The sequence below is a fragment of the Acipenser ruthenus genome, chromosome 10, assembly GCF_902713425.1.
Source record: "Acipenser ruthenus chromosome 10, fAciRut3.2 maternal haplotype, whole genome shotgun sequence".
Taxonomy (NCBI): Eukaryota; Metazoa; Chordata; class Actinopteri; order Acipenseriformes; family Acipenseridae; genus Acipenser; species Acipenser ruthenus.
This window is the reverse complement of record NC_081198.1, coordinates 26,019,843-26,044,357: the sequence shown is the minus strand read 5'-3', so window position 1 is coordinate 26,044,357 and position 24,515 is coordinate 26,019,843. Positions and strand designations below refer to the sequence as shown.

Sequence of the window (24,515 nt, the reverse complement as noted above, 5' to 3'; positions counted from 1 at the left end):
TTTTTCTACATCAACGTCTTTTCAGAATTATTCCAATTACTCCAATTACTAAAGGAGCTTCTGAAACATACTGCACCATCTTAAAATTGCTTAAAATAATTGTCAGGTTTCCAGTGCACGTGTAGCACATTTAGCAACAGGAATTCAGTTGTCAATTAGATTAGTTTGTTGTCTTCACCTTCCTTACACGATCTGTGTGTCCCCTGTAGGTTATGACAGCAGACCTGTGTATCCCCTGTACTGTAGGTTATGACAGCAGACCTGTGTATCCCCTGTACTGTAGGTTATGACAGCAGACCTGTGTATCCCCTGTACTGTAGGTTATGACAGCAGACCTGTGTATCCCCTGTACTGTAGGTTATGACAGCAGACCTGTGTATCCCCTGTACTGTAGGTTATGACAGCAGACCTGTGTATCCCCTGTACTGTAGGTTATGACAGCAGACCTGTGTATCCCCTGTACTGTAGGTTATGACAGCAGACCTGTGTATCCCCTGTACTGTAGGTTATGACAGCAGACCTGTGTATCCCCTGTACTGTAGGTTTTGACAGCTGACCTATGTATCCCCTGTACTGTAGGTTATGATACTGCGGTGGGGGAGAGGGGGCTGAAACTCAGCGGGGGTGAGAAGCAGAGGGTTGCCATTGCCAGAACCATCCTGAAGGCACCCCAGATCATTCTCCTGGATGAGGTGAGTGTTTACACTAACTTCACTCCAAATTTTCAACGGGTGTGCTTGAGGGCTGTATCTAATCAGTATCTAAATTCTACTGATTTTAGTACCTTCAATAATGGATTGAAGTGCAGGACTTCCTTTTTTATACCAGTTTATTAAACCAGTTATGGCAAACAGTATAATTGCAAGTAATATTTTTTTACATACATACTTTTAAGTAGATATTAATGTGATTGGCTTTTGCCCAATAGTAACAAACTTCAAAAGCAAGCTAACAGTAGTGTATGCTCATTATATACTCATCAGTGCAGATTGTTGCTCTTGGAACTTGTAATTAAGTGGTACAGCAATACCTATTCATACATGTAAATACACACCGCGTGTTCTTCTTAATCTGTTCTAGGTAATAGCTTTTGCAAAAATACCTACAAGCAAAAACTGAAAAGCGTGACAACAGATCTCTCGCGCTTTTTTGGTCATGACAGTTCTGCTTCCACGTTTACATGAGAGTTTATTTTACAGAGAGAATTTAGTCGTCCAAATGCAAACAACCTCATTAATAATAAAATAATGGGAGGGTTTATTTAAATATCACCAAATGCGCTGAAAAGAGATGCTGCGTGATAAAGGATATCATTCAAATAATGCACAGGGGTTTACATGAGGCTTTACGCGCTAGGCAGAGATGAAGAGAAGGTTACCCTCCATCTGTCTAGAATGCAAAAGGCTTGCAGTTAAAACGGTTCATGCTGCCAAGAACAACAACATAATAATAGTTATTACTATTATTGTTTAGAATTAGTTGTTCTAGAAATGGTGTACAAAAACCGGCAGGCTGTCGTGTATCGGCAGGAAAGACGAATGCGGGCGCATCATCGTCCCTCTGTTTGGTGGGAGGAGGTTGTGCTTCACGAGTCTTTCTCTGATGAACAATGGATTGAAATATTTCGGGTCTTCCGAGCTACGTTTGACCAACGGGTGGACATGGAGCCGTCACCAATACATGTCCGTACACCTGTGTGCTGCAGAAGCGAATGGGTATTGCTCTGTACAAACTTCTCGGACCGCTGACTCGGCAGGACTGCGCACAGCAGAACGGGTGCCCACCTCAGCGGGAGCTGGGGTAGGCACCTGCAGTCCTCTTGTTATTGTGCACAGAAATTCGGCATGTAATGCAACCACCTCTTGGTGCTGTTGATCAGCATGGCCCAGCCTTTCCAAGAGTTGGCTGTATTGCCGATCCTGCCTGGCAGTGGTGCATGCAATCAGACGGTACATCCTTCTGTACTCCAGGCGCATCAGACGATGCTCCTGGATCAGCAGCTACAGCATTCAAACCAACTTTAATTTAAAGAAGAACAGTTGTGAATTGCTTCACAGCTTTTGATTTACATGTGAATCCTAAGAATAATATGTGAAAAACAAAACATATCGCATATGCGCACACACTTAGCCTGACATGCGTAAAATGGCTTGATATCCCCAACCATTTGTTTTTTCACAAATTATTATTAGGATTCACATGTAAAACAGAAGCTGTGAAACAATTCACAACTGGTATTCTTTAAATTAAAGTTGTTTTGAAAACGCTAGCTGCTGTGGTTGGGGATATCAAGCACTTTTAATTGACGCTGCGGTGGTGTGTATATGCGTTATGTTATTGTATTTCACAAATTATTCTTAGGCTTCACAGGTAAAACAAAGGCTGTGAAACAACTCACATTTGGCCTCCTTTAAATTAAAATTGGTTTGAGCGCGGTAGCTGCTGTGGTTGAGGAGATAAAGCCATTTTACAAGTGTCAGGTAGGTTGTGTGCGTATATGCGGTATGTTATTGTTTTTCACAATTTATTTTTTTGATTCACATGTAAAGGAGAGCTTGTCAAACAATTCACAATTAGTCTTCTTCACATTAAAGTTGGTTTGAACGCTGTAGCTGCTGTGGTTAGGGAGATAAAGCCCTTTTTATGCGTGGCTGAGGCTAAGTGTGCGTATATGCGGTATGTTATTATTTTCCAGAAATTATTCTTAGGATTCACATGTAAAACAGAGACTGTGAAACAATTCACAATTGGTCTCCTTTAAATTAAAGTTGGAGCACTCTAGCTTCTGTGGTTGGCAAGATACAGCCATTTTCATTCATGCCGGGTTAGCTTGAGTCGAATATCAAACGAATATCAAACGTCAAGCTAACTTTACCGCGGTAGCATATTTTAGTTTTGAAAAGTAAATGATGGCTGGCGCAATTACCATATTGTATTGATGGGGCTGGTATTTCACAGGACGTCTGCCAGGATGAGGATTCCAGCAAATGGTCTGATGCCACTGCCACTGGCCGGTCACCCATTAACCAGTGCATTTCCTCCCAGAACCGAAATTGGGACCTCTAGCTTTGACCGCAGGACTGCAGGCGTTTTCTCTCCTGCAGGTACGCTGATATTTCAGTTTCTTGAATTTATCTCGTACCTGCTGGAGTGTTCTATTTATACCAAGTTCAGCCAGCGCACCGGTAATACTGGTGAAAATGGTGGCATTTCTTTGGCCAGGTCAATCCAGTTCATCCATAACCCCCAGGTCCGCAGTAATTTGGAGGAGGAACGAGTTTCCTCATCCGTCCAGCGGCCCTGGTGTTTCGTGCTGTCAGAAGGGGTGGAAGCTTGAAACATCCTGCGGGAAAAAAAGCTACATTATTCGTAGTATATGATAATAATGCTGGTAATAATGATCTACTAGTTCTCATGCGTTCATAATACACTGAAATGAATAAATAATGTTATAAACTGCTGACATCATTGAATTGGTATAAATCAACATCTCTATATACAATTTATATATAATTTAGCCGCGACCCTCACCAAGAGAAGCGGATTGATAATAATGGATGGATGGATATTTAACTGATTTGTAGTAGTAAGACTGGGATAAGGACAATCTTACTTACGCTACAGAGGAGGACAACAGGGTGGAAAGACCGTTCCCAGAGAAGAGCGGATTTTTATATAGGGGAAGTGGAGGAGGTATTGTGTTATTTCATGAAAGTCTATCGTTAAATATTTTGCATGACTATGGAGTTTGTTGCTATGGGACTAATTAGGCCAATTAGCGCGCACTTTACTGTGCTTTACCAAAATGTAATGACACTTAAGTCACACACTTTTTTTGCTGTGCACTTTTGGAACGAGCACAATCATGCGTCATTTGCGCGTAACACGTCATGAATACACTATAGTAGCGCGATTAAAACTTGCATGTAAACACCGCCAATGTCAAGTCATTAAATCATTACACATTTAAAATCAAACGTAGAACCACCAAGAGAACAAAAAGCAGCATGTTATGTTTATAAAAGATCAGATATTTTTTACGTTTGTTTGTTTTTGCTCAACTACAAACTAAAACTAAAAAGTTTCACAAACGTATATAAACAAACACACAATCTTTCCTGTGCGACACCCACGATTGAGCTTGGGGAAAATGGAATAAAGATATGTACTGAATATGTTTGGTCTTTATTATCTGGAAACAAAAAAGTCACATGACTAGGGCTGCTCACCTGACCCCATAGTCTGGGACACTGTGACAGTCAGGGTTTTCAAGGCTCCTCTCTAACCCACAGATCAATTCATTTATTCAACATGTGAAGTAAGTGTGAACCGGGTGAACTGTCACTAAATTAATTGAATTGTTTTACTTACTAGTTACCAAAAGCACACACCTGCCCGGGGGCAGGAATGACTTCCTGTGAGGATAGTTTCCATCAATCAGACCGATGCAGTTTTTTATCTGATTAGGGCGGGACTGTGTGAAGCAGGAAGAAATATGAAATAAATAGAAACTAAACGAGAGTGCGGATGAGTGCCAAGTTCTCTATAATGACGGAATTGCAGTAGTTTGATAGCTACTGTTTACCATATAACATTTCAATCCATATGATTTGAATCCATGTTGTTACGGTGCTCTCCAGTTAGAATCGCCACTGCAATTAAACAATTAAATGCATTTATTGAAGCCGCACACGCAATTCACTCACTTTACTTGTTGATTAAAATAGGTTAATTTGTGCTGTAGAGGTGAGTTAAAAAACCTGACCTGCCCGAGACAGACAGACAGGCGTGGCGCGGCGCAGCACTGCTGGGCATTTTCACGGTGCGGCACCGCTAGTCTGCACCCGGACACGCAGGAGTGGTATGCACTACGTGGTACAGTAGTTGTCAGTACCACACCGTAGGCTATGTACTTGAATGTAATTTACATATATGGCCATCACCTAGTAGAATATTAGGATGCAGACATAATTAAAAAAAAAATATATATATATTTGAACATAATTTCAATATTTTATTTAACATCATGCAATCTAAGAAACTACAAAATGGTATCGCAAAAGTCTACTGGAGGGGCTCCCGAGTGGCGCATCTGGTAAAAGTGCTCCGCGTGGAGCACAGGATGCGCCCGATAGCCTGGAGGGCGCAGATTCGAGTCCAGCCTATTCCACAGCCGACCGTAGACGAAAGCTCCCAAGGGGAATAATAGATTGGCTATTTCAAATTGGGAGAAAAAAGGGGTAAAAAAAATTACTAAATTTATAAAAAATTACTAAATTTATAAAAAATTACTAAATTTATAAAAAAAAATACATATATATCTATCGGAAACTACAATAGTAGTAAAGTATTTCATGTTAGATTTCGAAATGTCACATTTTTCAATTTTTGGAAAATTTCATTATGTCAACGTAACATTTTTAATTCTATAGGGCATGATGCAAAACGTTTGGCCATAGCTGTAATGTCCCCCATATAATCTTCTAAATAAAAACACTGGTTTGTTTTTCGGTCCTCTTTATGCAGGTGTATGAAATGAGCTATCTGAGCTTAGCAAGAAACATACAATACATTGCTGACAGCAAGTAGCCTACTACTAAAGCGTTAGAAAATATGTTCTTTTACAGTCAGTTATTTAGTAAAACTAGTAGTGAACTACAGAAATAGTAAAAAAAAAAAAAAAAAAAAGGCAGGAAGGATGCTTATCAGGGGTGATGTATAAAATACTGACTTGCCTGTCCTTGTATGAAATATGGAAGGGATCAAACACTTCAGGGTGCTTGACACCTCTGTAGACAACAGTTTCATTCATGATTTTTCCTGGCAAGCACATGTTGGTTAATCCACCGATGGTACCGTGCGGCAGCCAGAAAAAAAATTGCTCTGGATTCAATTTGAGCGGCACCGCTCAGCATCACCGCGGGAGTAGCGGTACCTTCCCGCGCTGATCTGTCCAACACCATATGAAAGCAATGGCAGCAGTACAGGAGGCAAATGCCTCGCGTGCTGCGCCGTGCCACGCCTGTCTGTCCCAGGCTTAATCTCCTGACAACCTTACACATGATCGCAATACGGAAGCCATGTTAGGTTACAGGTCAAATGAAAGGTACTGTCAGATTTTCTAAGAGGATTATCATAAACTGTAAAAATCTCAAATTCGTTGTTTTATGAGCTGTTGAAGAAGCGTTGCAAGTAGCTGATCTACAGCAATATACACATTCCCTTGCTGAAAAATAACATCACGCGATTGAATAGAGAGCGACACACAAGCAAAAAATGATCGTCACCCATCATAGTTTCAGATACATGACAAACCTTTTCTGTAACTGTGCAACTAACTTGAAAACTAAGGCTCCTTTGAAAATGGCTCCTAGAATGAATCGCTGAACGCAGACAGAAAGAAATCTCTCTGCAAGCTGATTTTGGGCAGTATTTGTCATTTCAACGTTTCATTCAACCACTTGGCACTGCGAGAGCAGCAATGAGTAAAGAGCGCTTTTGCTCATGCAGTAAAGCCGAATAAGTGTTTTTGATAAGGGGATGTTTTTAAAAGTAATTCGACTTGAAGCAAAGGTATTGCATCAATTTAGTGATCTCTTGACTTGCTCACCGATTTGATAATTAGGAAAGTGCCATCCAGTCCGGTTGTAACAATGAGAGATTCAGCTGGTGATTTTGGGGAGGCTCGTAACTGTACTGTGTTTGAACAGGCCACGTCAGCGCTGGACACACACACAGAAAGGAACATCCAAGCCTCTCTCTCCAAAGTCTGTGCCAACAGGACCACTATCGTCGTGGCTCACAGGTATGGGAAATGTATTATTGTATATTTTTAAAAATATTGAAATGCATATAGTCTCTTCAGTGTGTGTATCGGCTGCCCTGCATTATTAAAACACTTTGTGCTGCTAGTCAGTGAGAAACAAAACCCAGAACTGCAACTGTGATCAGTTGACTGCAGAGATTTCTGTATTTTAGAAATGCTTGAAATCAAATGAATAAAAGAACATGCTGGTGAATCAGTAATTCCAGTCTGAGACTGAGAAGCGCTGCAGATCTGTGGGGCACGGGTCGGCGGCACAACTCTTCTGCTTTTATTGCGTTTTTCATTTTCATGCAAACTCAAAGCATCGGAATAATTAGATCTTTCTGTTAGTCATATCCATGATATTCCCTAATTCACTTTAGATCTTTTAATTATGTATTTAGTATAGAAAGGCCATTTTGAGATACTTACTTAAAATTGGCAGGATTGCATGAGCACTGCATGATACATGTGTTGACAACCTAGTTTGTAAACTAGGCAAAACCATGGCTATTTTACAAATGATGCTAAATTTTGCAAGGCATTGATGGAATAACTTGAGTACATTTTCACTAAGCAACCTGAAGCTAGGTCACAAGTGCTTTTCTTCATTTCTCACAGTTTGAGATGGTGTTTAACCAGAAACAGCAAACCTCAGCGTACCTGTTGCAGTTTTTATTTTGTTTGGGGGGTTGCCATTAACCCACCCAATTATAAAACATCCTGATCTCTGAGCAGGAGCTTTGATCCCTGACGGCGCTGGGCACAGCACTTTGATCTGCGAGTTACGATCAATAAAGTGGCACTGCTTGTTTGAAGATGAATTCAGGGTTATTAATTGGAGCCATGTGAGCTGTGGCCGGGGATAACGAGAGGCTCTGACCAGGATCCTTTGGAGCACAGCTGGGCTGGTCAGTTGAGGGGTTGCATTCAGTTCTAATCCCTGCATTACACAGAAGACTGCAGCCTAGAATCCAAATACCAAATGGTTAGTGCAGAGCATGACTTGGCCTGCCATAAGAAAGACCCATTACACAACAGCTATTACAGAAATAGGTGTTGTGAATGTTTATAGTAATACCCAGTACACAAGCAACAAACCAGGCAGTATTTAATCATTTCCTGCCCACAAACACAGTTTTGTTTTGAAAGCTATACCGTCAAGAGGAATTAAACACATTATTTAGCATAGTCAAAATTGCACAAATATATAACTATAGAAAGCAGACAGTGTGGAGATACAATTGAAAAGACTGCTAGGTTATCTTGTAAGAGCAAAATGACAGTGGCAGATCTCAGAATGTGGAAACTGTCAAATCAGGCTGTGTTAAACAAACAAAAGTTGGCCAGTGTACCTAAGCCATTCAGCCCACCAGTGCTCGTCCAGTCCCTAATAGCTGATAAAGCCCAGCACTGTCTTATTAGATCTTATACCTGATTTGGTAGTTTAATCCTTTAATACCGTCTATATACCTGACTAGATATGTCAAAGCTGCACGTAGTGCTTGTGACGTAGTCGTGCCCACCGTTGAATGAAAAAAAGAAACCATTCCAAAAATCGTAACAAAGAATACAAATTATCAAAAGAAAAAAGAACAAACTGATCCAGAACTGATAAAGAAAGTAACAAAATAAACGGTAAACTTATTAACCAAAAACAAAGCTTAAGTTAGTGCAAGCTGCGTTGGTGTCTGAAGTCAAACCAAACTGAATTAAAGAAAAGGAAATGCGTTTGACTACTAAATTAGACCTGACAACTAACCACAGACTAACGAAAATTAAGCAGTATAAAATAAATGGGTAAACTAAACCGTAGTTCTAAAAGATAGAACGCAAAGCCCCCATTATCACATGAGTACAAAAGAAAGTCGGAACTCCTTAGCGAATCTTCTCTGTCCTTTTAAACTACCCGGCACTTCTATAGGGCATATCACTACAAACTAAGGAAAGCCGGGAAGGACCTGCGCAAAACGCGTTTGAAAAAGGATAGAGAAACAGCACTGAAATTCAGCAAGGCAAAAAACACAGAACGAAGCCAAATGGATTTATTTTATCTATACATATATGTATATATATACACAACGTTAATACACCAACGAAGGCATTATTTTCACAGAGAGTTTTATTTATTTTTTTATTATTAGAACAGGATCGAATATATTAAGAACATACGAATATAGCTTGGCCAGGCATACTACCACTCAATTAAGAGTAGTAGACAGCAAACTTATTATGCTGCATGCTACAAACTGATTTACGTTTTCTCCTCATTCCTCATCCACTACAAATATGATATTTTTCCTGTAAGTATTTCAGTTTAGTTTTTGATCAAGCTAGTAGTTACCACGCCCAGCAATTGCCATAATAATCAGACTTTGATTGGCCGACATAATCAGGTGATAATGTGTTTGTGAAGTGACAAAGAACCACGTTTGAACATTATTTGATCCTCTGACATCTAAACATATAAAATATTGAATAATAGACAAAAATTGGATATAAATCAGTAAAAACCGAGGTCCTGTTAAAAAAAAATAAAAAAATCCTGGAATTTTTCAGTAAAATTCGGAATAAACCGGAAGCGCAGAACACTAGCTTTACTGTTATAGCAATTACAGCTGAGTGGTTGTTTGAATTGCACAGTACTGCGGTTGAATTATGCTGGGGTTTCACTCTTGCGATGTATGCAAAATGGGTCTCCCCATGAAGGACAGGCACGGCAGATGCGCTGCCTGTCTGGGTCTGGAGCATGCTAAAGAGGCACTCGCCAACTGTAACGCCTGTGAGTTTTGTGCATCTTTCTTTAAGTGTACACTGGAGAAGCGCGTGTCACGCAGCTCTGTAGAGTGCTCTTCGTCCATTCCACCTGGACAAGGCTCCCCTCCACCCTCGGCTCAAAAAGAGAGGGTCGTATCTTCCCCTGAGGGCTCTGTGCCTAGGGAGAGTAGGGGATCCTCACATAGGAGACCGTCTTCATGGTCTTCCTCATTCTCTTCTCCTTCCCCCTCCCCTTCTCCAGTTTCCCATCCTAAGAAGAGGGGGAGAAAGAGCCACCGGTCTCATAGCTGGACAGCTCTGAGCAGCTGGATAAGCTCTGGGAGGCAGGGAGGCTGTCTCCCAGCAGGACAACATGTTAGCAGAGCTACTGCGCGAGCGCACTGCTCCACAGAGGAGCACCCTCTGTGCCTTCAGAGCAACAGAGAGTAGTACAGGCAGAATGGCAGCAAGAGGATCTGCTGTCTATCGCTGCCTCTGAGGAGGTGGTCGATCAAGAGTTCCCCTGTGAAGAGGGAGACTCAGCGCAACCCCAGCAAGCGCAGATGTCATTGTCAGCAGAGCTTTTGCCGCTGATTAAGAGGGCCACCAACGACTTGCAGGTTCCATGGCCTGTAAATGACAAGCAGAAACTCTATTTTTGAGGATGATCCCGCTCCTTCTCAGGTGTCTCCTCCAGTACACCCAGATTTTCTTTTTGAGGTGCATTCATCCTGGGGTCACCCGGCTGCAGCACCCTCTGCTTCACGTTCCTTGGGGACGCTGTACAGCATACATGAGGCAGAAAAGCTTGGCTTGGCTGATTTTCCTCCAGTAGATGCCGCTATTGCACCACTATGAAGGACATTGTTCCTCACTGGAGGCTTAATTTTTGCAGAGACCAGGGCGAAAGTTACTCTTTGCACCAATCCTGCTTTTTTGCAGAAAGTCATCTTAACATTCCACATTAACCAGACGGTGGAGCTTGAGGCTTTTCATCCGCCTCCTTTCCAGTCGGACAAGGAGCGACAGTTCCATACGCTTTGTCCGGTGCGGGCTTTAGCGTATTATGTGGACAGAACAGTTGGAGGCAGTCTGAGCAGTTTTTTGTCTGTTATAGGGCTGTCCCATGGGAAAGCTCTGTCTAAACAGCTGTCAAAATGTATTACAGACACAGTCAGGACTGCCTATGAGCAAGCCAACTTGCCCCCTCCAGAAAAGCTCACTGCCCATTCTACCAGGGACATGGCAACTTCGGGGGCTTTGTTCCAGGGTGCATCTCTCAAAGACATTTGCAGTGCAGCAGTGTGGGCCACTCCCCATACCTTTACGCGGTTCTATTGGCTGAATGTCATCGATCTACAAAAACCCTGGTTTTAGAACAAGTGTTGAGGACAGTCTCATCTATCCACAAAAACCTGGTTTTAGAACGAGTGTTGAGGACAGTCTCATCTATCCACAAAAGCCTGGTTTTAGAACGAGTGTTGAGGGCAGTCTCATCGATCCACAGAACCCTGGTTTTAGAACGAGTGTTGAGGGCAGTCTCATCTATCCACAAAAGCCTGGTTTTAGAACGAGTGTTGAGGGCAGTCTCATCGATCCACAGAACCCTGGTTTTAGAACGAGTGTTGAGGGCAGTCTCATCGATCCACAAAACCCTGGTTTTAGAGTGTTGAAGGCAGCCTTGAGCTTAACCCTTAAGCTGAGGGACACGAATCCACTTTGTGGCTTGGAACTTGGTTACAGGAGACGAGGTTTCAGGCCACTACATGGCACACCTTGGGGTTTGATACAGCACAGTTGCCTAGAACTAGGTCTCCTGGAACCAGGTTTGAAGCCACTGTTCCTGAAAAAGTGGCTTTGCGTTCCCTCAGCTTTACAGCATAAACATAGAGGTGAGTTTTCCCTTGATTTATTTGCCTTTTCAATTTGTATTGGGGTTCCTCGTGGTAATGCGCAAGGTGGCCTTGGCCGAGCCTTGTAGCTTTCCAGTTGGTCTGCAGTATTGCCTTACGACAGCTTTGGTATTTCTACCCATGAGGTAATGGTTACATTTCATACTTGATCATAACCCTGTTTCCCTGAAATATGAATGTAACCATTAGCATTCAAGGTCGCTGTATCCATGATTGCAGCAGTCTTGAAGAAAAAATGATGATGATACTTGTGTCGGGTCGTTTATGGCCTTGAGGGCGGGCTCGACTACGTCACAAGCACTGCGTGCAGCTTTGTTATATCTATTCAGATTAGACAGCATTAAAGGATAAATACCCATGAGGTAATGGTTGCATTTCTATATCAGGGAACCAGGGTTATGATAATAACCTAATGTTTCTACCTCAGTGACAGGCTGACATGAGTATAGTGCATTTTCATAATGGAAAAGCAAGAACTGTTTTAAATCCTCAACCTAGGAATTCATTTTGAAGGGCATAACTTGCAAATTAAACTTTTTGTATTTTTTGTATTTTTTTTTTTTTTTGCCTATACAGTTTATTTTTTCTTATGTATTACCGGTACAAACAACAATAAACGTTTGTTTCATGCGGGTATTGATTTCTTACTGTTTATCATGTTCATGGTTTACTTAACGGTTTAAGTAAATGAAGGTGAGTCAGAATGTAATGAGCCAGTTGTAATCATCATTGTTTTCTGCTGAAGCGAGATCAGTGTTGTTGCACTGCATCACTTTGAAGGGCGATCATGTGCAGAGCTGGGCTAGGGGGCATGCAGTTCACCAAGTCTTCCATGTCTTTTTTTTTTGTACAGCAGTTTGTTTGGTCCTGTTTTGTAAAGTTAACAGGTGATCTTTTTCCCTTCAGAAATTGTTAATTTATAGAGTGGAGTTTAGCAAAGCTTTGTAATTGTGTCCCTGTAGGTATTTATTTAACAGATGTGGACTTCTTACTATTTTTTATGAACAGTAAATTCTGGAACAGAGCTGCACTGCGCTAGCCTACAAAACAGGAATAGCATTGTACAGATGAGAGTGATATTGCATTGTAATTACTAATGAATAGCATTGTGCAGATAAGAGTGATATTGCATTGTAATTACTAATGAATAGCATTGTGCAGATGAGTGACATTGCATTGCAATTACTAATGAATAGTATCGTGCAGATGAGTGATATTGCATTGCAATTACTAATGAATAGCATCGTGCAGATGAGAGTGATATTGCATTGTAATTACTAATGAATAGCATTGTGCAGATGCGTGAGAGTGATGGAGACTATGTTGTAGGGCTGCTAACCAGGACAGCACTGACTCAGATAAATGAGTTTGCAGGTATATACATTATTCTGGAGGGATACGTGATCATTTTTCCTCGCATTCCTTCCTTCATATTCCTTGTGTCCTGTATGCATGTGTACTTGCAGCCAGTAAACAGGCCTCATATTCTCCTATTACATGTACATGTATATTACAAGGGGAGAATGGAGCCTGAAATTCTTCCAGCATGTGGTGACTAATGAAGGCAGGGGGTTGGGCTGGGCTGCTTTAGAGGACACCTCTGTAATCAACACCCGTTGACCGTACAGTATAGCATGTAAAAGATCATCAGGTGGGTTACATCTAATGGATGGATGGATGAACATCAAATATACAGCGTGGGAGAAGTACAGCGTGGGAGAAGTACGAGTGGAGAAGTACATCACAGTTAGAAGCAGTTTGAAAGCAGGTTGACAGCTGCAGAAGCTAAACTGAACTTCCAAAAAAAAAAAAACCATGGTCTTCAAGCCAGTAATCTGTGACAACTGCATGATGTGGGAAATCCGAGAAAACCCAGCAGAGCTCAACCAAGTGTGTGTAAAGTGCAGCACGATCCAGGACTTGCTTCAATGAGTAAGTCTGTTAGAAATGGAGATGGAGGAAATGAGACAGCAACAGGAGCTTGAGGAGCTGACACACCCACAATTCATGGAAGTCTGCACCCCTAGCAGACTGAAAGCCACCAGGGAGATGGAAGAGAGTCGAAACAGCTGGATTCAGATAGGCAGAAGCAGGGGAAAAAAGAAACTTCATCAAACACAACTACCAGAAATCCAAACATCCAACAAATTTGAGCCACTTCAAAATTTAGATGACCAAAACCAACATCAAGAGAATGAAAGGAACAACATCTAGGACCCTATAAACAGTGTCGGCCAGGCAGCAAAAAAAAGGGAGGTCATGATTGTTGGGGACTCCATATTGAGAAACACAGCAACTTCAGTTCGCAGTTTGGACCCCCTTACTACAACAGTGTGCTGCCTTCCAGGAGCCTCTGTCAAGCACATCACTGAGAATGTGGACAGGCTCCTAGAACGAACAGGAGACGACCTGGTAGTCGTCGTCCACATCGGTACAAACAACATTGGAAGAGACAGACCAAGATCCCTGCAAAACAAATTCAGAGAGCTAGGAAGGAAATTAAAAGACAAGACCAAAACTGTGGTATTTTCTGGGATACTGGCAGCACCTTGCAAAGGACCATATGGACAGCTGGAAATACAAAATCAAAATGCATGGCTGAAATTGTGGTGCACACAGGAAGGCTTCATCTTTCTTGAACACTGGAGCACATTCTACAACAAGGACTATCTATTCAATGACAATCTACTCGGACAAAGGATCCTTGAGGAGGTCCAGAAGCATTTAAACTAGAAAGGAAGGGGGGAGAAAACAAAAAAACAGAAGGGAGACCACATCAAAACAAGGGCAACAACTCAGGTAAGACCGCCATTAAATGTCTTAATGCTAGAAGTCTCAGAAACAAAATGTTAGAACTTGAAGCTACTGCACTAACAAGTAACTATGATGTGATAGGTGTTACAGAAACTTGGTTGTCTGAGAGTGATGGAGACGAATATAATGCCCAGTCCCTGACCACCTTCCGGCGCCTCCTCAAGACTCACCTCTTCAGACAGCACCTGTAGAACTCCTCTTTTTTTCCCTATGGACACTCTTCCTTAGATGCGCTTTACTTGCTCTTATCTGCCCCCTATTTTATTTAATCCTGTACTTTAGAGTACTGTAATCTGACAAGTGTTATTTAATCTGTAGTATTTTGTATTTAATTATATCCTGATGTAACTATCACTGACACTGTTATCTGCTCCTTTACTGAATCGTATTTTGTCATACTTGTACTTGCTAGAACTAAAGTCATTGTATTTATCTTGCTCTTAATTGTATTATTACTTGTACTGTGATTCTTGAAATGTATTTTTGTTTACGACTTTAAGTCGCCCTGGACAAGGGCGTCTGCTAAGAAATAAATAATAATAATAATATTAGTGGGTACACACTGTATAGGAAAAACAAGCAGGACACAAGAGGCGAAGGGGTAGCGCTATACATAAGAAATAGTCTTGAAGCCCAGGTGTTAAATCTGGACAAAGAAAACAACACCGAATCAATATGGGTCAGAATAATGGACAAAAATTGAAAGGGCATAATAATAGGAGCATGCTATAGACCGCCAGATTCAGACGCCGAGCAAAATAATCTGTTATACAATGACATTAGAAATGCCTGTAGTAAAGGAGAAGCCATACTAATGGGGGATTTCAACTTCCCCCATATAAAATGGGAAAACCCGGTGGGGAGCACGACAGACGAAATTGAAATGGTGGAAATGACAAATGACTGCTTCCTAACGCAATTTGTCAAGGCACCGACTAGAGAGGAGGCATGCCTTGATTTAGTCTTTTCAAATAACAAAGACAGAATAACTAAAACAGAGGTCAGAGAGCAATTGGCAAACTCAGACCACAACATGGTCTCATTCGAAGTGATTTTTAAAACCCCAAAAGTAATGACTAAAGTTAAGGTTTAAAATTTTAGAAAAGCAAACTATGAAGGTATGAAACAGAGACTAACAGAAGTATATTGGAGTAAAATAGAGAAAACATTTTAAAAATGTAGTACTAGAGGCGCAAAACAATTACATCCTGAAAGTAGACAAATCTAAATCTAAAACAAAATGGCCAAAATGGTTTAATAGATCAATTAAAAAAAATATTCAGCGAAAAAAGGCACTTTATAAAGCGTTTAAAAAGGACCAAAAACAAAGTACACAGAAAGAGTACTTGGAACTGCAAACACAAGTCAAAAAGGAAGTTAGAAAAGCCAAGAGAGAGATAGAAATCAATATTGCTAAGGGGGCTAAAACCAATTCCAAAATGTTTTTCCAATATTATAACAGCAAGAGTATATTCAAAGAGGAGGTTAAATGTCTAAGAGACACAAATGGCAAAATCATAGACGAAATTAAAAATAGCAAATATATTAAATGATTACTTTTGACTGTTTTTTACAAGGAGGACACGGACAACATGCCCCACATGTCGACCTGTTTCAATCCAGTTTTAAATAAGTTTAGCATAATAGCAGAAGTGTTAAAGGGACTAGGAGCTCTTAAAATAAACAAATCCCCTGGGCCGGATGATATCCTCCCAATAGTACTCAAAGAAATGAGAGAAGTTATTTACAAACCGCTAACCAAGATCATGCAACAGTCTCTTGACACAGGGGTTGTACCGACAGACTGGAAAATGGCAAACGTAACACCGATCCACAAAAAGGGAGACAAAACCGAACCAGGTAACTACAGACCAACAAGCCTGACTTCTATTATATGGAAACTTATGGAAACTATAATAAGATCCAAAATGGAAAATTACCTATATCAGAACAATATCCTGGGAGACAGTCAGCATGGTTTTAGGAAAGGGAGATCATATCTAACTAACCTGCTTGATTTTTTTGAGGATGCAACATCGACAATGGATAATTGCAAAGCATACGACATGGTTTATTTTGATTTCCAGAAAGCTTTTGACAAAGTCCTGCATAAAAGTAGAAAACAAAAAGTACTGATTAGAGGAGAAACTTCAAAATGGAACGAGGTAACCAGTGGTGTACCACAGGGATCAGTATTAGGTCCTCTGCTATTCCTAATCTACATTAATGATTTAGATTCTGGTATAGTAAGCAAACTTGTTAAATTTGCAGATGACACAAAAATAGGAGGAGTGGCAAACACTTTTGCAGCAGCAAAGGTCATTCAAAATGATCTAGACAGCATTCAGAACTGGGCAGACACATGGCAAATGACATTTAATAGAGAAAAGAGTAAAGTATTGCATGCAGGCAATAAAAATGTGCATTATAAATATCAGATATCACTGAGATACTGAAATTGAAGAAGGAATCTATGAAAAAGACCTAGGAGTTTATGTTGACTCAGAAATGTCTTCATCTAGACAATGTGGGGAAGCTATAAAAAAGGCCAACAAGATGCTTGGATATATTGTGAGAAGTGTTGAATTTAAATCAAGGGAAGTAATGTTAAAACTTTACAATGCATTAGTAAGACCTCACCTAGAATATTGTGTTCAGTTCTGGTCACCTCATTACAAAAAGCATATTGCTGCTCTAGAAAGAGTGCAAAGAAGAGCAACCAGAATTATCCCGGGTTTAAAAGGCATGTTGTATGCAGACAGGCTAAAAGAATTGAATCTATTCAGTCTTGAACAAAGAAGACTACGCGGCGATCTGATTCAAAAATTCAAATTCCTAAAAGGTATAGACAATGTCGACCCAGGGGATTTTTTTGACCTGAAAAAAGAAACAAGGACCAGGTGTCACAAATGGAGATTAGATAAGGGGGCATTCAGAACAGAAAATAGGAGGCACTTTTTTACACAGAGAATTGTGAGGGTCTGGAACCAACTCCCCAGTAATGTTGTTGAAGCTGACACCCTGGGATCCTTCAAGAAGCTGCTTGATGAGATTCTGGGATCAATAAGCTACTAACAACCAAACGAGCAAGATGGGCTGAATGGCCTCCTCTCGTTTGTAAACTTTCTTATGTTCTTAATTGTGAGGGTCTGGAACCAACTCCCCAGTAATGTTGTTGAAGCTGACACCCTGGGATCATTCAAGAAGCTGCTTGATGAGATTCTGGGATCAATAAGCTACTAACGACCAAACGAGCAAGATGGGCTGAATGGCCTCCTTTCGTTTGTAAACTTTCTTATGTTCTTATTTTCTTATAAGGCAGTAGCACACTCAGGGGGGTTGGGGTGACATCATAATGGATGTTTTCCCATCACAGTACCATTCCACAGTTCAGCAGTGTTAGCAGCCTCTGGGGCTTTCCATCAGTATTGGTTTGTGTAGGTGGAGCCTTGTGAGAAAGCACATTGTGCTGTGCCACGCTGTACGTGGTCTGTGAGAAAGCTCACATTGTGCTGTGCCACACTGTACCTGGTCTGTGAGAAAGCTCACATTGTGCTGTGCCACACTGTACGTGGTCTGTGATATGAATAGCACAGAGTTGCATTCTCAGTAATCTGAAAGCAGGACTGGTGACCAAGCGCAGTCACCCAACCGGTGCAGAGTGTAGCTTACAGCGGAGGGGAGCACCGTCTACAGGCAGGGTGGCCAAGAGTGCTTTGGTCATCGCATGACCGGGCAGAGTGTCGCTTACACGGTGTGGAGCACCGTCTACAGTACTTTGGAAAACTGAACTTTTTTTTCAGTTTCAGCAGTAATAAGAAACACACAGGTACACACAGAGTAGTACAATTAAAGAGAAAAAGTCACCACGCCAGGCGGCTGAACTGTAAAACTGAACTGAGAAGGCAGTACAAGAAAAAATACACACACACACACACACACAACAAGGAGCCGTGGGGGTAGAAAAGTCACTGCGCTAAGTAGTGGGGAAATCAGATTTGTTAGCCGACACACCGGGAAAAACATAAAACAGCAAGCAGAGAAAAAAACACAAAACAGCAAGTGCTGTAAGGTTAGAAAAGCAGACTACAATCGCAAGCGATGTAGGCTGTTGAAGAATGAAATAAGAAATGAAATGTGGTGCGTTTACTCCGTCTTCAGAAGTTTCTAATTCCGAGGAAGTGGAAAGCCGACTTCCAGCAATAATTGCAGGCAATAAAACTGCAGGGGAACTCTAGAAACTAAAGTGAGAGCTCTTTTAACAGACTCAATCACATCAACTGGACAGGTTAGTTATACCTACCTTCACTTACCTGATGTGAGAAGCAAAAGATGAAGTGAGTTCAGCTCTGACATAAAATGCTCAGTAAATACCTGACCTGTGGCAGGCATATCCCAAAAGTATTGGTTGGTGGTTGTCTTCTCTTTCAGGGAACTAGGGTTACACACATGACCTAACGTTTCGTTTCCTTGTAAGATGTTCATGACCGCTCCCTGTGCTTCCACCTCATCACCCATTCCTTCCTGGTGCAACGACCCCTTTCAACACGACAAGCGGCTCACGCAGCAACAACATTTAGATTGATAATCTCTTTCTACAGTTATATCAACGTTAACCAATTTGAAATACCCAGTGTCTGTTCACTGCTGCACCCCAGTTACCTGCCTCCCATTTGCACCAAGTGACTGAATCCTGGAGGCAATGGCTTGGCTAGTCATGCAATGACACAAACTGTCTAATTCTCTTTTGAGGATTTACCGATTTGGAATCATGATGCTTAATTGTAACCATATATACGTACCTTTTTTCCTTGTATCAGTAACATTGATTAGCTATGCTCCAATCTATTTTGTCTCCAGGAAGCCACAGTGATGTGTTCTGTGATACAATATAATAAAGCATCACAGTAATGGATACATTCCTTTTCTTTCAGATTGTCGACCATCATTAATGCTGACCAGATCCTAGTCCTTCAAGATGGACAGATCGCAGAGCGTGGAAGGTAAGACTGTTGTCTTTATGTCTCAAACATGCGGCTAATTCAAGCTGTGAAAAGGAGCCATCGCCACTGCTGAATGACTTCACTTTGATTTGAATTCACTCTTGGATCCCACTGGGACCCAGAGAGCAGTGCTTTCAACTTCACATCTCTTCTAAACTGCATTACTGCAGCTACCCAATTCAAGATCCAAGGTGGTGTGTGAAACTCAAACAGGGCAGCTTTGTATCTGTGAGTTCCCTGTACAGTATGTGCCATCTGTAGGCTGTGTTTAAACCAAAGTGGTGTAGCTTGAGTTGAACCACGCAGGAGTATGGGCAGGCTGGAATCTCAGGGATTTAATTGATTACATGAAATGCCTGAAAGCTCAGTGAGTGGGCATGCCACATCAAGAAAATATATCAAAACTGCAACCACTTCAGAGATATTTCATTAAATGTGATCAAAGAAAATAACACATCATTTGTACTTTTCTTACATGTATTCTATGCAGCAAGAGCTAGAATGCTGATCTTTATGTAGTGAAAAAATCACATTTCACAATAGGATCACTATGGTAACGGGTTATGTACAGTAAGACCACTGACAAGTTAATACTATTTTTGAACCTGCCTTTTTCAGTTTCTGTGCTGTGGCATGGGATCAACAAGAACTCCATATACCTGTGCATTGTGCTGAACGAATTGACAACCCTTAATGATTGTGACCCTGTGGCAGAGCAGTGCTCTGCCCTTAGAAATACTGGCAGGGAAGGAGTTAAATTCTCCTCCCTGCCCAGATTGATTGCTTCAGGTGGGAGCAATAAGTCAATTAATTATTCAATTATGGACTTAGCCACCTGGCATAAAAGGAGGCCTCAGCTGCCCAGTTAGGGGAGAGAGTTCTAGAAAGAGGAAGCAAGTGGTTTTTCTGTGTGTGCTGTGTTTTCTGTTTTTGAATCCAGTGAAGGCAACGCCCAGCCTGGAAACCTTATTTTGTAAGTTTCGTTTTGTGTTTATTTTGTGCCTTAAAAACCTTTTTGTTTGGCCCTCGTGCCGATTTATTTTTAATTTTTGTATATTAAAAACTTTATTTTTGAACTTTAAAACTGTCTCTGAGTCTCAAATCTCGGTCATCCTTGTCACATTTGGTGCTCAGAAGTGGGACAACGCTACCTGGAGGCTCAGGGCAGTATTTTTTTTTGTTTGTTTTTTGAATTTTGAGGAGTTTTGTTTTTTTTTTTTGGAAAAAAAAAAAAGAAATGGGGAAGAAGAGCAGACAGCGGCAAAGGCAGGAGATGCAGCAGCCGAAGAAATGTAAGCTGCTGCAACAACAGCCACCACTGGAGGACCCGGCCAGCCTCTTCCCCTGGTGTTCCTGGTGCGGGAAGGTGGACCACCGCTGGAGGTCCTGCCCAGGAGTGCCACCGACAGACTGGTGTGGCCGTTGTGAGGAGGACGGCCACAACTGGGCAGGATGCCCCTACAATAAGGCCCAGGAAGAGGTGCAGTTTTTACCCCGGGCATCAGGGGCCACCCCACTACCTCCAGTGCCACCACCTTCTCCACCATCCCAGGAAATATGGGACTGGTTGATGCACCCTGAGGCGGACCTCTCCCACGACCTCCCCATAGTTATCAACACGCTGTGGCGTCGAGATGGGGGGAGGTGGGAAAAGTGGGAGGAACAGCATCACCTGGCGTCCTTCGCAGAGTTTGCCCTCATGGTCGTTAACTACCTGGCGGTAGATATGGGAGAGGCCCCAGTCATACAAACAAAGAAGGTGGAGCTGTCTTCCCGAGAGCCAGAGAGGGATGAGCTGTCGTCTCGAGAGCCAGAGAGGGGTGAGCTGTCGTCCCGAGAGCCAGAGAGGGGTGAGCTGTCGTCCCGAGAGCCAGAGAGGGGTGAGCTGTCGTCCCGAGAGCCAGAGAGGGAGGAGCCATCGTCCCGAGAGCCAGAAGGGGAGGAGCCGCCGTCCCGAGAGCCAGAAGGGGAGGAGCCGCCGTCCCGAGAGCCAGAATGGGGGCCGCTGCCGTCACCCAGAGAGGGGGAGCCGCTGCCGTCGCCCAGAGAGGGGGAGCCGCTGCCGTCGCCCAGAGAGGGGGAGCCGCTGCCGTCGCCCAGAGAGGGGGAGCCGCTGCCGTCGCCCAGAGAGGGGGAGCCGCTGCCGTCGCCCAGAGGGGGAGCCCGAACGTCCACAGCCCGAGAGGGAGGAGCCCGAACGTCCACAGCCTGAGAGGGAGGAGCCCGAACGTCCACAGCCCGAGGGGGAGAAGCCCGAGCGGGAGGAGTCGGTGCGTCCACGGCCCGAGCGGGAGGAGTCGGTGCGTCCACGGCCCGAGCGGGAGGAGTCGGTGCGTCCACGGCCCGAGAAGGGGAAGCGCACAGGCCCAGGGCTGAAGGGACCCGCAGGGGAAGAATACAGGCTGTTCCCACCTCCACCGCCAGCAGAGGGGGAACAGCCGGAGTTGTCTCTCCACCGCCAGCAGAGGGGGAACAGTCGGAGCTGTCTCTCCCTCCACCGCCAGCAGATGGGGAACAGCCGGAGCTGTCTCTCCCTCCATCGCCTGGGGTTGCCTGCCTGTCCGCATGGCCTGGGGTTGCCTGCCTGTCCGCATGGCCTGGGGTTGCCTGCCTGTCCGCATGGCCTGGGGTTGCCTGCCTGTCCGCATCGCCTGGGGTTGCCTGCCTGTCCACATCGCCTGGGGTTGCCTGCCTGTCTGCGCCGCCAGGGGGTCCAGAGGGTCCAACTTCGCCAGAGGGGCCAGGGGGTCCCGCATCACCAGGGGGTCCAGAGGGTCCAGCGCCACCGGAAGGACCAGCGTCGCTGTTCCTGCCTCCGCCACCAGAGGGAGACGAGTTGCTGTTCCCGCCTCCGCCAGCAGAGGGAGACGAGTTGCTGTTCCCGCCTCCGCCAGCAGAGGGAGACAAGCTGTTGTTCCCGCCTCCGCCAGCAGAGGGAGACGAGCCGCCGTTCCCGCCTCCGCCAGCAGAGGGAGACGAGCCGCCGTTCCCGCCTCCGCCAGCAGAGGGAGACGAGCTGTTGTTTCCGCCTCCACCAGCAGAGGGAGAAGAGCTGTTGTTCCCGCCTCCGCCACCAGAGGGAGTCGGGCCACCATTCCCACCTCCGCCACCAGAAGGAGTCGGGCCGCCGTTCCTGCCTCCGCCACCAGAGGGAGACGGGACGCTGTTCCTGCCTCCGCCACCAGAGGGAGACGTTCCAGGTTCCCTACCAGCGTTCATGGGCTTTGAAGGTCCGGGGCCCCCACTATTGAAGGAAGCTTGGGGGATCCGGCATCAACCCCGCCCACCACCGCCCGTTGAAATAGCCCACCCAAGGGACATAAGGGGACTCTTGGGGGGAGGGCTTGGGTTCAAAGGGGGGAGGGGGAGTTTGGCCGATTGCGGCCTCCGTACTTTGTACGTGGAGGGAGGTGTGTGGCAGAGCAGGGCTCTGCCCTTAGAAATACTGGCAGGGAAGGAGTTAAATTCTCCTCCCTGCCCAGATTGATTGCTTCAGGTGGGAGCAATCATTCAATTAATTATTCAATTATGAACTTAGCCACCTGGCATAAAAGTAGGCCTCAGCCGCCCAGTTAGGGGAGAGAGTTCTAGAAAGAGGAAGCAAGTGGTTTTTCTGTGTGTGCTGTGTTTTCTATTTTTGAATCCAGTGAAGGCAACGCCCAGCCTGGAAACCTTATTTTGTAAGTTTCATTTTGTGTTTATTTTGTGCCTTAAAAACCTTTTTGTTTGGCCCTCGTGCCGATTTATTTTGAATTTTTGTATATTAAAAACTTTATTTTTGAACTTTAAAACTGTCTCTGAGTCTCAAATCTCGGTCATCCTTGTCACAGACCCATTCCGAGATAGTGTACAGCACTCAGAGCCATCTGCTGATTGTTGGAGTGGAATCACACTTAATATGACCGATTATAAAATCACAAAGTTCTTCGTGACCAAACAACCCTGTGGAGACTCCTCAGGCAGCACACACTGAATATGTCCTACATGCAACGTACATGCATGATCCTTGTATATGATTCAATGTTTATTGATTACCTTTATTGTGATATCTAGCATGTCCTTGTCTGCCTTCCTGAGGGCTGCAAAATATACATGCTTCACACATTCCAGTCACACAGCTCTGGCTTACTGGCAGGACAGAGAGGGTGCTGAGAGGTGGGGGGAGCTGGGAGAGCCCACGTAATCAATTTCCAATTTTAGAATGATGTAAACATGACATTTTGCATTTATGTGTGTGTGTGTAATTATGCATTTGTTTTCTGCACTGTATTTGATACATACAGTGTCCTTCTGAATACATGGTACAGTAGTGAAAACATATGCTTTTACTATTTTTTTACTGGGAGTTGCACAGTATTTGATATGCTGTAGGCTACCACTGTTGCACAGCCCCTGTTGATTTGCAGAATCTGTCTCAGAGATGACAGGCAGTTTGGAGTAAGTGTTCCCCCATCTACATGAATCTTTGAGAGCGGTGCCACTTGGATTGCCATTCTGTTTTTATGTTTTCAGGGGTATACCCTTTCTATCGTTTCTTTTTCTGTTATGTATGCAAGTTCTCTCTGTTTTTCTGTTATGTATGCAAGTTCTCTCTGTTTTTCTACAGAAAGACTGAAGCTGCTTTTTATATGTATAATGCAACTTGATATTGAAGCATATATATATATAATGGCAAAAACTTTGTTAAAGTAACGTTAATGTTTGTTTGCAAATGTCCAAAAGGTTAGGAAATTGCAAGTTAAGGTAGCCACGCAACCTTAACTCTGCACCCTTATGTGTATGTTTCCCATCACATATGACATCATCAATGACATGGGCAATGACATCACTAAGCACATGACAAATTCTCCCCGAAGACTGGCCATACGGAAGTCATTGTGATTGGTAACATGTTCAGTAACTGCATTATCTTTCCTGTCGAAATGTGCTTTAACCAAGAACAGATTTCCATGTACTCAGAAATGTGTAATTCATGTTGAGGTATGTAGTGATGAGTATTTGATGTTTGGAAAGGAGTACCTGAAAATGGATGGGACATGCAATATGTGAAACCCTACATGTAAGATAACACTCTCCATTAAATTTCACTCAGAAGACGCCAGTGAAATAGAAAAGGAATCTTCTGTAGTACTGTATGTTATACTGCTGCTCCATGTATACTGAGGTACACAAAGCAGTGTTTTATGTTTCTTGGAAGCATAAAATCCACACATTACAATCCAC

At 43.3% G+C, this 24,515-nt stretch overlaps 1 protein-coding gene across 2 annotated transcripts in view; it reads left to right on the top strand.

The window, feature by feature from the left end:
• LOC117412335 (ATP-binding cassette sub-family B member 6) overlaps nucleotides 1–24,515 on the top strand; it is a 101,270-nt gene that overhangs the window by 66,712 nt on the left and 10,043 nt on the right. The window contains exons 17-19 of one of the 2 annotated variants that reach the window (XM_034020630.3): nucleotides 580–692; nucleotides 6,711–6,805; nucleotides 19,224–19,292. In XM_034020630.3, coding sequence (XP_033876521.2) covers nucleotides 580–692; nucleotides 6,711–6,805; nucleotides 19,224–19,292 — 277 coding nt within the window. The remainder of the gene's footprint in view (nucleotides 1–579; nucleotides 693–6,710; nucleotides 6,806–19,223; nucleotides 19,293–24,515) is intronic. The other variant, XR_009329688.1, reaches the window with a different exon arrangement.